The sequence below is a fragment of the Populus alba genome, chromosome 1 (genome assembly GCF_005239225.2).
Source record: "Populus alba chromosome 1, ASM523922v2, whole genome shotgun sequence".
Lineage (NCBI taxonomy): Eukaryota > Viridiplantae > Streptophyta > Magnoliopsida > Malpighiales > Salicaceae > Populus > Populus alba.
The window spans coordinates 31,202,381-31,216,023 of NC_133284.1; the positions used below are offsets into that span (position 1 = coordinate 31,202,381).

The 13,643-nt window shown below is 33.2% G+C and overlaps 1 protein-coding gene and 1 non-coding gene across 5 annotated transcripts; one reads left to right on the plus strand and one right to left on the minus strand.

Moving 5' to 3' along the window:
• Nucleotides 1–2,200: 2,200 nt before the first annotated feature.
• On the minus strand, nt 2,201–2,273 carry TRNAA-UGC (transfer RNA alanine (anticodon UGC)). Its single transcript has one exon. It is a non-coding gene; the product is annotated as a tRNA-Ala (tRNA).
• A 1,177-nt stretch (nt 2,274–3,450) lies between these two features.
• On the plus strand, nt 3,451–10,777 carry LOC118047062 (putative RING-type E3 ubiquitin transferase C3H69). Of its 4 annotated transcripts, none has more exons than XM_073404129.1 (9): nt 3,451–3,820; nt 4,251–4,338; nt 4,451–5,238; nt 5,567–5,636; nt 9,078–9,166; nt 9,283–9,346; nt 9,528–9,622; nt 10,087–10,231; nt 10,342–10,777. In XM_073404129.1, exons 1-6 carry the CDS (start codon nt 3,810–3,812, stop codon nt 9,317–9,319), a joined length of 1,083 nt encoding a protein of 360 aa, XP_073260230.1. In that variant the 5' UTR covers nt 3,451–3,809; the 3' UTR covers nt 9,320–9,346; nt 9,528–9,622; nt 10,087–10,231; nt 10,342–10,777. The 4 variants fall into 4 exon arrangements, with proteins under 4 accessions (XP_073260230.1, XP_073260229.1, XP_034912118.1 ...); XM_073404128.1 differs by having other exon boundaries at nt 9,528–9,610; XM_035056227.2 differs by lacking the exon at nt 10,087–10,231.
• Nucleotides 10,778–13,643: the final 2,866 nt, after the last annotated feature.

A 13,643-nucleotide genomic window follows, 5' to 3' on the forward strand; every position in this document is an offset into this window, starting at 1 on the left:
CAAGGATGGAGGTATGTTAAAGGCTTGGGTGGGCATAGCCGAGGTCAAGATTTTATCAATATTTTTTTACTAGTTTTATGTTAAAAAAAATTATAATTCTTGATTAAATTATCAAAAAATTCTGAAAATTTACGTGAAGCCTTTTAATATGATGTTTTAGCCCGGGATAAAATTTCAGAATGTTTTGAGAAATTCAGAAATTCGATGCAAAATCATAATTTGACTAGTTTTACATTAATGGGCATACCATCAAATTGAGCTAAACTCTTGCGAGGGATCTTAAAATATATTAAATAAAATCTGGTTAAAATTTTAGAATGAATGGAGCTTGGTAGTGCTAACAAAAAAAAAAAGACTGCTAAATAAAAGCAAAACGACTCATTAAAAGTAAAAAATTTAATTACTTTGTTTTTTAGTTGACATGAGATTGTTATTTTTTCCTGGTTGAGGGGTTGTTACAATATCAATTCAAATTCGATTATAGATGAATTATATTCCACAAAACATCAAAAGATGTAACTTCAATAGTGAGTTTATTTTTACTTTCACTTCAATTTTATGTACTTTCAAATTTATTTTTTAATATTTTGGGTAGTGTATTTGAATTAAAACTTTACTGTTAACTTCAAAAATTCATGTACATGAGTTAATAATTGATCTTAAAAAAAAAATTATATATTTATTTAATAGACCAGGGCAGGAAAATTTCCTAGCTTCGCCTTTGCATGTCATTATCCTCAAATATTGGAAAAGACATTAGTAGTTTAACTTAACATTTTGGTGACCGATTTCTCAATATAATCAATATCCTTTCATTAATAATATTTTAATTTAACATTAAAGCATGAATTATGTCTGTTATATTAAATAATGTTTGTTCTCTACATGGTAGTAAATGGTTGTTTGAATAAGATTTTAAATCCTTTTTAAATTTCATTTCACCTTGGTCAAGGAATTTTCAATCAATATTATTTGAGAGCAGATAAAATATTTTTTTAAAATTCATCTAGCATGATGAATCATCTATTGATTACTCAAATATCTTCATACAGTTCATGTTATAACTAATATATGTCTTTCGTTACCTCGATTAAGATAACATGTAACAAGGTCAAATCATAATATTCTTTATATAAGATAACTTGGTGATCTCAAGTCTAAAAATTACTTACACAACCGTTACTTGAGTCTTTCTATAAATATAAGTGATCTTTCTACATTGAGTTTTCATGCAAATCAATTCAATGTACATGTATTATGACAAACACCTACATATTAGTTTTAGGTATATCTTATATCTTAGGTTATAAGAACAATTGCTTACTTTCATAAAGAAAAAAATATAATATGTACCGGTTTCTACGGATGTAATGAATGTCTAATATTTAAGAGAGCATCGACTAGAAAATTTTAGGAACAATGCTTTGAAGCAATAATAATCTCATAATTATAAATAATAATTTTATAATCTTCTTTACAAAATATTTTTTTACTATAAATTCATAAATCAAATATTAGATACATTAATATAATATTATATAAATATTAAAAATAAATTAAAATTTTATTAATAATAAATATATATTTATAAAAATATAATAATATCACACGTAACCAATCAAATGATTATAAAATATATTAAACTAATAGATAAGTGGAGTTTGTTTGGTGGGGAAATGGGCAGGTGGGTTTTGGAGAATGATGGGGTTGGTGGTGGCTTTTGGGTGGAGGAGGAGGAGGAGATGTGGGCAGATAGAAGAGAGAGAATGGTCGACATGGGATCGGCTAATGGTGGATATTGTGCTTTCTTGTGTTTTATCTTCTATCCAACATTTTCTTATCCTTTCAAGCAATGAGGAGAGAGAAGGTTCATCTGAGCAAGCAAAGTATTGGTTGCCAATGTTGTTGGACCAATAAACACCTGCCAGGTCATGTTCTGCACTCGTGTGTTTTGCTTAGATTTTTTGGATGGTTTAGGAAATGCATTGTTCAATTTCGCAAATTTTGTTGAGAATCTTCAATAATACTTTACACTTATTTTTTATTTATTTTCACAGCTGGAATATTCTCAAGCTGGTATTGGTTAAATCTACTTCTCCGGTTCAGTAGACTGTGCACACCGGAATTAAAACTCCTGAAGATATTTGTTAAAAAGTAGCAAAAATTAAAAAAAAAAAAAAAAAAAAAACCAATGGGAACGTGGAGATGCGGGGGATCGAACCCCGTGCCTCTCGCATGCAAAGCGAGCGCTCTACCATTTGAGCTACATCCCCGTAGACAAACGGTTTCCTTAACATAATTAAAAAAAACAATGCAATTGCCTTTTGTTCTTTTAAATTCAACTTAGCACAGACGATCAGTTCTAGAGTTCATGCTCTGTCATCCATGGCTACAAATATAATTCAAGTCAATGCATGGTCATGGAACCACAATCTTGCCTCTAGCTGTATATAATATGTTCGAGTTCATGTCATTCACACGTAGTTTTATTATTATTATTGTCTTAATTAAAGAGAGTTAAGACTGATAACTGGACATGTTTCTCATTTAACAATTCCAAATTCAATAACAAAGAGATCAAACAAAATAATTTCCTATTTTCAAAATAATTTTGTTTTATTTTTTTTTTGCTTCAAACTAATTTTATTGATATTTTAAAATTATTTTGATATATCAATATCAAAAATAATTTTTTAAAAATTTCTTATTTAAAAACATTTTATAACAAATAATATATTAAAAAATAATCATTATAATAATACCAAATAATTCATCATAAGTGATATGAAATTATAAAAAGGTTTTTTTTTTTTTTTTAAAAATGATTAATGCTGTCTCCTAATAATGAGGTTGAGTCATTGAAGATAAGAGCAAGTAATTACTCTTACCTTAAATAGCATTATAACCAAAAAAACCCATCAAACTCTATAATATAATTTGGTAATACTACTATGATCTTGTTTATTTTTATATTTTAAAAATATTTTAAAAAAATTTAATTTTTTTTTTATTTAAAATTAATATATTTTTTTATATTTTTAGATTGTTTTAATGTGTTAATATTAAAAATAATTAAAAAAATAAAAAAAATATTATTTTAATATATTTTTAATTAAAAAGCATTTTTAAAAGTAATCACAACCACATTTCCAAACAGCTTGATCATGTTAAATGCAGCAATTGAATAATTTTTAAAATTTTATTTTGTTTTAAATTATTTTTTTAATATTAAAAATTAATTTTTAAAATAAAAATATTATTTTAATATATATTATTTAAAAATATATTAAAAAAAATAATATCTATCGCATTCGAGACATCTCTTCGAGTACGTAGAAGTGTGCCGCCTGAAACAAGCTATAAAATTACACAAATATCCCCTTACTTTTAATAATTTCACTTCGACCCCTCAAAACTAGCCAATTTTTGTTTTTATACAATCCGCCCTTCCTCTTCAACAACCGCCAAAATGAACCCTAACAATTAGGCGATAAAGCGCACCAGTTGGAAGATAGATAGAGAATAGAAGAGAGAGAGAGAGAGAGAGAGAGAGAGAGAGAGAGAGACTCTTCTTTTTTTAAAATTGCAAAGTCACATGATCGACGGCACCCGTCTATTTCGCTTCCGTTTCATCTCCTCCTCTAGTTTTCCTTTTCTTTTCTTTCCAGCTTCTACTGTTAATCATTATATAATAATAATAACCATTTAAACAAATACAGGCACCAGACAGGCTAGGGTTTCAGTTATCCTTTCTTTGTTTTTTTTTAATAAAATCGTTTTCCTTTTCTTTCAAATTAATATCGTTCTCCATGTCTAAAAGGTAATTAATTCTCTAACCTTTTCAAAAAAATTTTGCTTTGTTATTTTTTCTTGGATTTTGCTCATGTTCTTGTTTGTTTGATTAGTGATCATCAATTCGTGGTTAATGCATGGTTTTCAGCTTTTAGTTGATGGCGTGTTTATTTTAATAGAATTGTAGGGAAATGATTAAAATATTAGTGGTTAAATTTATGGAATTAATGGATTAGGAAGTGCTAGACTTTGTTTTTCAAGATTGAGCTTTTGTTTTGATATGGTTGATTCTCACGTATTTAGTTGAATGATGATAAGAGGATGCAATAAGGTGGAAGATGGGATTTTGCTTTTTGTTTCTTTTTTTTTTCGTTTTGGTTTTGGGGGTACGAATGAGTTCTATTGATCATGATTTTGTGGGGTTTTTATTTATTTATTTATTATTATTATTGTTTCAGGGTACTTTGCAAGTTTTTTGCTCATGGGGCATGCTTGAAAGGGGAGCATTGTGAATTTTCACATGATTGGAAAGATCCTCCAAATAATGTAAATACTATGCTTTAGCAATGGTTTTATTTTTTATTTATTTTGCCTTTTCTGTGTTTGATTGTTTATATGCAGTGAAATGATTGTGATATTTAATTGTTTGCTAATGCAGATTTGCACCTTTTATCAAAAAGGTATCTGCTCGTATGGTAGTCGATGCCGATATGAACATGTTAAACCTTCTAGGCCTGAATCTACTGCATCATCTTCGTTGACAGTTCCTCGTCAACCTCTGGGCTCAAATTCCGTGTCCCTGGCCCTCACTGCAAGAAATGTATCGAATGGGGTGTCAACAGTACCGGGTGTTCCTCCAGAGCTTTCATATCGACCCTTTATTGCTCCCACTGTACCAGAATGGAATTTGGAGTCTGCACAACATGACTTCTTAGAAGATGGTGAGGTTATAGAGCCTAGGAATGTTAAACCAGCTGACCGATCTATCTGTTCATTTGCTGCTGCTGGAAGTTGTCCTCGTGGAGATAAATGCCCCCATATTCACGGTGATTTGTGTGCCTATTGTGGAAAGCATTGCTTACACCCTTTCAGACCTGAAGAAAGAGACGAACATTTGAAAGCATGTGAGAAGAAGCAAAAGAACCTTGATTTGTTAAAATATAGTCAAGAAATAGAATGCAGTGTATGCCTGGATCGTGTACTTTCAAAGCCCACGGCAGCTGAACGAAAGTTTGGTCTGCTATCAGAATGCGATCATCCATTCTGCATATCATGTATTAGGAACTGGCGTAGTAGTTCCCCAACCTCTGGAATGGATGTCAATACTTCATTGAGGGCTTGTCCAATATGTCGCAAGCTTTCATACTTTGTCATTCCAAGCGTTATTTGGTATTCCTCTAAAGAGGAAAAACAGGAAATTGTTGATACCTACAAGGCAAAACTCAGGTGATTTTCTTGTCATAAGTATACTGCTTCGTTACCTTCTACCCAATTCCTGGATCATCATTATATTTTTGGATAACTCTGTAAGAATTTGTGAAATTAATGTTCTGATATTGGAAATGTCTGTCATTTTTCTTGATATGGCAAAAAAGGAAAACAGAAACATCTTGTATATTCTCAGAGAGGATTGGTTGGCTATTTTGTGATGATGTAGGCTATTAGTTTCATGTATATAAATTGTACTGGTGACTAAAAACTAGGTAGATAACCAAAAAAACTCGAGATGTTTTTAATTTGTTGAATAATAATATAATTACTTTGAGTTTTATAGGTCAATAGATTGTAAACACTTCGACTTTGGGAATGGGAACTGCCCATTTGGAACCAGCTGTTTTTACAAGGTAAAGTGCCCTCTTGGTCTGTTCATTGGAATGTTATGTTGAGATTCTCATGGTAGTGTGGACATTTTTCTTCTGTCAACTCTTCTTTTGCTCATTAAATGCTAGACAACCAAAAACTATCTATCATCTGTAGATGAGTTTGCCCCATTTTTTCTCCTTTTCCCTGCTGGTGAATACTTCTCTTATTGGCTTGTAACATGTGCTGCTAGGCAGTAAACCTCAGATATGTTCAAGACTCCTTTTTTTTTTTTGTCTTAAATGTTGCTTTTCACATGTGCACACATTTTTTGGTGCTATATATGTGCCTCTGTGGCAGTTACAGTGTCCTGCTGGGGTTAGGAAAGTGTGGAAGTGGCTTTTTACAGAAAGTTGAGTTAGATTTTAAGCCCTAGTTTTCTTTTCTATATCTTTTGCATGCATAAAGGGGTGTCCTTCCCCTCCCTTGTGATCCCATTCCTCTCTTGTAGTGAGCATGATTAGCTTTCAGCCCTTTGGACTTAAAGTGAAGACTTTACCAAATAAACTGACTGGTAGCAGTAATAGTGCCACAAGTGGAGAGGAGCATATGGTGCTCTAGGAGGAAGGGAAGGATTCAATTACTCAGATGATATACTATTGCCATTATCTTACACATCTAAAAGACTTTGCCTTTCTTATTTAGCTACACTGCATCTGAACAATGAAGCTCCCTTATATATTTTTTTTTAGTTTCAAACTTTTTTTTTTCTCTAGCAATTAGACTTGAAATTATGATTAAAAATTTAAAATAGCAAATTAAAAGATAAAAGACTAAAATGTGAAACACGAAGAAAATATATGGCTAATTCCAAATTCGCGACAATTTTTATTTTGGTATGCAAGTTCATTTTGTTTACTTTTTAGTCTATGTGTTAGAGAGAGTAGAGAAAAATTAGTCCGAAAATGGCGAGATGAGAGAAAGTTGTCGGTTTTCATTCGACGAAAGGAGTTTAATGGTGGTGGTTTTAGGCCTTCTTGTTGTTTGTAAGAGTAGATTGACTCAAGAGAGATTTTATTAAGTTTTGATTTAGTGTTTTTGAATTGTTTTAAGAGTGTTTTGAGTTGGGAGATCACAAGGCCAAAATTAAAAAAAGCCCATGTGCGCGGCCTAGGCTTTTTAATTCAAGCCAAGCTCGTGCCCATGGCCTGGCCATTTGGTTTTCTTTTCAATTTAATTTTTGGTTTTTTTTTTCTAAATTATTTTATTTAAAAATATCATAATTAAATAAATATATTGAATTTTTAAATTCATTAAGAGTATATTTGAGTTATTATTTCAAATTTGGTTTAGAAATTAGAAATTGAATTCAAAATATCTGCATTTTCAAATTATATTAGATTTGAGTGGAGTAATTTATTCTATGAATTGTATCTGAATAATAACCGTTTAATCATAATAAAAAAATTATTTTAATGATTTTCATGTTCATATTTCTATTTGATTAAAGTCACGGGTTCTAGGGGATAGCTTTGGTTAGCCCGAGTTGATCGAAGATGTTGTTGGCTCAATAATTGAAAAAAAAAATTACTTTAGATACATTAAAAATTTAGTTCATAATCAAAATCTTACAAATATAAAATACATTAGTAACTCTTGTACATTTTTCTTTATGCTAAAAAAAAAAAAAAAAAAAAAAACTTGAACTGCAGCATAGCATGGTCCTATAAACAAATATTGTCTATGTGTTTTGGTGCATGTTATGTTCAATTTATGTCTATGTCTATGTCCATGCAATCTACAAAGGAGGGAGACATAGTAACGAATATGCTTATTCTAGTGGTGCATGTGAATATCTCAATCAATTGACTTATGCTGGAATTTACAGAATCCATTATGTGTTGTCTGTATGTATTTAATCAATGTGCAACATTTTGCTATATGCTGGTCATCTTTGGTGACTAGCAGCGTGTACTGTTATATAGGTGTTTATAGTTTTATAGGAATTTTTGTCGTTGCTAGCACATCATGGTAGAAACAGTAAGACAAGGTATGAAGAAACACTGCACAATCTGGCTAATCTTGAGAAAGCATGAGCACACGGTACAAATTTGATGCCAAGTGAATCTTCATTCAAGAATGACCAATTGAATTGAAAATGTTTACAAATCAAGGAACATTGAAATTCACTTGGTATCCACAAAAGCAGTGAAATGCTGTTTATAGAAGCACCGCTGCATTTTTGGGATGAAAAATGCAACAGGATGCCTTGTCAACTTAGCAAATAGAAGTAGCAACCCATCTTGATACGTATCCACTACCTGCTATTATCTCATCTGCCTCTGATCTCTATCATCATCTTTCCATTGCACATGCAACCACCCTGTTCTTGATGTTTTGCAACAACCTCCAATTTCTTCTACCCATCATTTATGCACCTTTAATGATGTTTCTGATAATCATTCCTTCACTACATTTCTTTTGCATATAGGCCTCCACCTTGTATCTACGAGAATTAATATATCACAGACCTTCTCCATGGATGCCATGTCCATGCACAAATCTTTTGTGCTGAGGATCAAGTGATGAAAATGGCTTTTTTAGCAGTGTAGCTGGATCTTAGATCAGGCTACTTTTTTCAGTGATCAGGACAATTATCTATTTTGAGCATGAGCTTACATATGTATATTTCAAACCAATTTGGCATGCTGGAAACATTTCTTCTGCTTTATCTTTTGGGTTAGTCTTTTTGGCTTTCTAGCAGCTCTTTTTTACAATCACATTGGGAAAGATGGAACTCGCAATTTCTTAATTGTTTTTCTTTTGTGTTTATGAAAATGTATTTGTCCCGATTAAAGTGTTGTTTTTTCTGCTGTTGTTTGGTTCTCTTTTGTGGTATGTTTTTGGCAGTTTTCTTGGAAGTTAACCAGCTAAGAAATGCTATTGTAAATAGACAAGATTTCAAGCACCTGCTTTTGTTTCATACTAGTAATAAGAAAAAAAGTCTTTTGTTGTGCTGTTAATGCATGTGGATTTCATAATGATTCTGTTTTCAGAAAGTTATTCTGTCGCTATTAAAATTTCTCTGACTAGCTGGTATACTCGAGAAAGCAATTTCTGACTGATGAAGTCAAGCTATTCTTGTTTACGTTTTCTTCCAGAGTAGAAGGTAGCAAACCTTTGATGGTTTATTAAGTGGGACTACTGGTAAAACATTACTTTGGATTTGATAGAATTTGAATAACAGCCTTGAGCCAAAAAAAAAAACAAAAAAACAAAGAAAGAAAGGAAGGTAGTAACATGAAATTGTATTGTTGAATGGATGGGCCACTAATGATGGCTCAGTATGTGACCATAAGAAGCAACATATGATATGGTGTCATGAATGGATAACTTCTCAATCATGTGTTGCTTTTCTGCACATTTTATGCTAACAACTTCAGTGTCTCATAAAGTTCTCGATCATCACTATTCTCAATTTGCAGCATGCATATCGAGATGGCCGCTTGGAGGAAGTTGTTTTACGTCATCTTGGAGCTGATGATGGACAGGCTGTGATAGCTAAAAATATCTGGTTCGCTTTGATCCTACTCTCTTAATGTTTCACATAAGTAGTTGATGACACTCTTGTCGTTCATTACTTTACTGTTGTGTTTGATCCTTTCCATTAATAATTTGTTTTATTCTCAGGCTGTCTGATTTCCTCGGTAGCTTACAAATAAGGTGAGCTGGTGGTGTTTGAATGCTTTTAAAGGTAAGTTTAAGGTTGTGAGCAGTGATTTGGTTTTTCAGATCCCTGATTTCTGAACTGTACATGCCTGAGCATTCTGTCATGTGCACATGCTAGTGTTATGTGGACAGACATGCATGCTTGTGAACAATCTGTCTCTTAATGGTCAAAGTAACTGTGCCTTTAACCGTCTCAAAATATGCAGGATATCTATCAATGTCAAGACATGCAATCAACTTTATTGTGGAAGGTCTTCAATCTCCAGTGCCGAATCATGTTGTTTGTGAGGTAAATTGCCTTGTGAGTATTATATTCCACACCCATCAGTTTATCCTGTATGATGGACTTTCTGAGGTTTTGCTTTTAAAAACGTTCTCCTGTGTTTTTTAAGTTTAGGTTCGACTTTAACATACAAATTTCTAGTGAAAATGCAAGGAATTCTCCCAATCTTCCTGGTTCTAACTACATAATCTGTATTGTGATAATTTTATTTACTAACCATCAGCAGCTATACCATTCATCATTTCTTTCCTTGGATTTCCTTGTGAAACCTGAGCTGTGGGGATTTCATGAAATACTTCAACTCTGTTCAAGGGTTCATTCTTCAGAAATATAATTTAAACAACATGTGAACATGACTGAAATTTTGGGTCTCATTATTCCTGTGATGTTTCCTTTCATACTTTCAATAGTTGCTCCCACCTTTGGAGTTCTGTTCTGGTAGGTTCTCTTCTAGGGATTTAAATGACCCTCTGGGGTTGCAGGTGGCGTGCATAAAATTCAGTTTGGAGGGAAATTATTTGTCATCTTAAGATAAACTTAAAAGTTCGCAAAGAAGTACTTAGATTTTCCTGGTGGTTGAATAATAAGTGGGTGCTTTGAGTCGCTCTCAAATCTAAACATTTATGGGTGGGTATTATTTAGGCCTTGTTGCGATATCCCTCTTGTATCTACTTTCTCACAACTTAAAGAGTATTTATGCTTCCGAAAACCCTCATGAAGTTTCGTGTCAAATGTAGGATGGCTTTCTGGAGGAGACTAATTTGTGGGAAGCTGAAAGATGTGCCGTTGTCATTATAAGCTGCATCTTAAGTTATTTTGAAATAATAAAACGAAGAACATGTCAAGGCATTGAAAGGTTTTGAACAGCGTTGATAAATTATGTACTTGTGAGGGAAAATGATTTGAATAATGGATGTTTGCGATTATAGTTTGCGTCCCTCACACCTACCAGAAAGGACGGCGAAAACTACTGGGTTTCGCCCTCATGGTTTGTAATAATTTGAAGTTTTGAGGACAATGTCAGGATGTTGTGGTGCATCATACTGGTGTTGCCTCTGTATAAAAGTTTTGAACTTTTGAGGTATACATGAGATTTGATACAATGTAATTCATTTGTACCTAAGCCATGTACATCATATGACGATTACAAAGTGGAATTTATTTTACCGCTTACATCACAAAGCTTGAAATTGTTGGTGGCATTTGTTTGGTTCTCGACCTCCACATCTCATATGCTATTTTCTTATTCAAAGTCCTCTTTGTTATGTTTGCTTCAGAAACGATTTTTTCACACAAATTGCTTAATCTATGCAAGGAATCTAATGTGAAAATAGGTCCAAGTTCGTAATGACAGAATTCTAGATGCTAGGTTTCCATGTGAGCCGGATTTCTTTCTGTTTTAAGCCAGATTTCTTGTGTCTGGTATGGAACGTAATAAAATAATGGCGAAAAATAAAGTAATTCACGAAAAATAATATATTATGAACCATATTTTATTCACTCTATTGATCAACATATAATAAAATAATGTACATCATCAAACCATCTCTCTTTATGCACTAACAAATAATGAAATCAAGAATAAAAGGCCAAATAATTTATACACAAGTCCCTCAAACAATTTATCGGAAAAAATGTCAAGCGAACAGCATCATAACTAAAGTAACTTAATGCTTCAAGAGAGCAAGCAGAGAGAACAACAGGGTTGAGCAAAACACCGCCCCAGACATCCCCAAAGAACAGGCTGCTCCCTTGTCCATTGTTGGCGCAGGTGCTGGTGCCATCTCAAAATCTTGAGCAGTAACAGTAGCAGAATACATTGCCACAACAAAGACGATGGCCATAGCCTTCAATGTGCTCGCTAATTGAGCCATGGAGACAGAAAGCAAAATATATGGTGTAAGAAAAGATTGGTTTTTTCGGGTATATTATAGAGCTTGTGTGCTTATTAGTGCTGTTTGTGTGCTCTTAGAGGGGTTAGGGCAGCGGGGTATTTATAAAGTTTTTATGGAGGCTTGTGGTACCCCAAAAGAAAACCTGGAACAGCTGTGCCATGTTCACAGGTGACAACTGACAACCTTTTGATTCCAGCAAGTAAAGGCAACGTTTTGCTTGCTATCCACATGATCTGGGTTAGTTAAGCTGCCTCCACACTCAGGACCTTAACGTGTAGTGAAAGTTCTGAGGGGGGTCTTTGAACACAATGCATGCTGTTTCTTCTTTGTTTCCGTCCTAAAGTATTTTCTGTCACATGTGATATGATCAAATTAAAATCAAACACCAATTACAAGATAATTCTTGGTTCAGATTACGACAACGCATTAGACAGTGCAATTTCTGACTTTTCACGATTTCGAACCCTTCTTACAGCTATATTCGTTCAAACACATGGAAGGAAGGTTCAACAACCACATGCGCCACCTGCAGAAGAATATTGATTATAACTAAAAATCTAAAACGCGTGTGCAAAATTCATTGCTAACCCTTTTACTGTCAACTTTATAACAAAATCTGAATTTTCTGCTCACTCTCCGTAAATCTCTCTTCAAAGGAAGAAAAAATAAAAGGTTTCCCTTCAGTGCGCACCATTCCTGCATCAAGCCAATGAACACAACATAGCTTTAACTTTTATAAAGCACCATCTGAACGCGCTTCCTGCTTCAATGGCGTCTTAAACTTCCAATGTATGATATGATGATGTGCAGCAGCACCCACCCTCTTCCTTAGACCAACCCCATCTCTCCCTTCTCCCTCTCCTCTGCTGAGAAATCAAAATTCATACGACCTGGAGACCTTTGCTTTGCAGTTGGCTCACCTTTGCTATTCATGGTTTCTGTACGGTGTATGTTTTGGCTGGAGCCACCAGCACTTTTATGATGGTTAAATTAAAAAAAATTAAAAACTCATTTAGTTTGATCTAAAATTAAAGATAATTTTGAGTGATTAAGTGCATATTTGCATATCAGCCACCCATATCCCCTGGGAAGAGAACAGCAGGGGAGGGCTCAGGAAACTTGTTGAATTTCTATTTTTTTCTTATGACATCGAATAACTATTTGTTATAGAATATGAATATTTGTGATTACAATAGTTTTTTTCCGTAGATTAATCGTTCTTTTACATAACAGCAGGGGAGGGCTCAGGAATTTGAAACCTTTTTTCTTTTTCTTTCCCAACAATACACTTCAATCGATTTATTTTTACTATGCAAAGCAGAAATTGCCAAGCTTTTGAGCATCGAATGTCTCTTTCAAAATTCTCATCCTCTTAACCAGGAACAGAGCTCAATGGTCCATGGTCTATCGCTATGAACAAGTGAGTGAACACTGATCTGACAGTCGCATACTTTTTATTTTGCAATTGACCATTGTATATCCAGAAAGATAACTTACCATATGATAGCAAAGAAGAAGAAGAAGAAACAAAGCAAGCAAAGCCCGTTTACATATAAAATATAGAATAAATAATCAAATACATAAGTAGTTGTAAATCAGTGTATTACATATCCCTCATCTCAGGAAAAATAAATCTACCAGTCTACAAGAGAACCCATATGTAATACATAAACCTTTATTCAACTGTATAGACAAACCAATAAATAATAGAACTCCTGAATCCCTCGAAAAATCACTCTCAAAAGAGTGCATGTGATATGATCAAATTAAAATCAAACACCAATTACAAGATAATTCTTGGTTCAGATTACGACAATGCATTAGGCGGTGCAATTTCTGACTTTTCACGATTTCGAACCCTTCTAATTAGGTGAGCTGTGTCTAAAAACGATAAAATCTCGATTGCTTCAGCAAATTTTACTACTATATTCGTTAAAACACATGGAAGGAAGGTTCGACAACCACATGCGCCAGCTGCTGAAGAATATTGATTGTAACTAAAAATCTAAAACGCGCGTGCAAAATTCATTGCTAACCCTTTTACTGTGGATTTCTTGTTTAATTTCTTTTCAATTTGGTCCTCAAACTTTTTCTTATGCGATTGCACCCTTTTGGGTCAAATCCAAGGATAATTGAATCAAATT

Bases quoted from the DNA above. Each gene is read 5' to 3' on its own strand.
- LOC118047062 (XM_073404129.1), top strand. The intron at 5,239-5,566 runs GTGATTTTCTTG...TGAGTTTTATAG, and splicing joins ACCTACAAGGCAAAACTCAG to GTCAATAGATTGTAAACACT. The intron at 5,637-9,077 runs GTAAAGTGCCCT...CTCAATTTGCAG, and splicing joins GAACCAGCTGTTTTTACAAG to CATGCATATCGAGATGGCCG.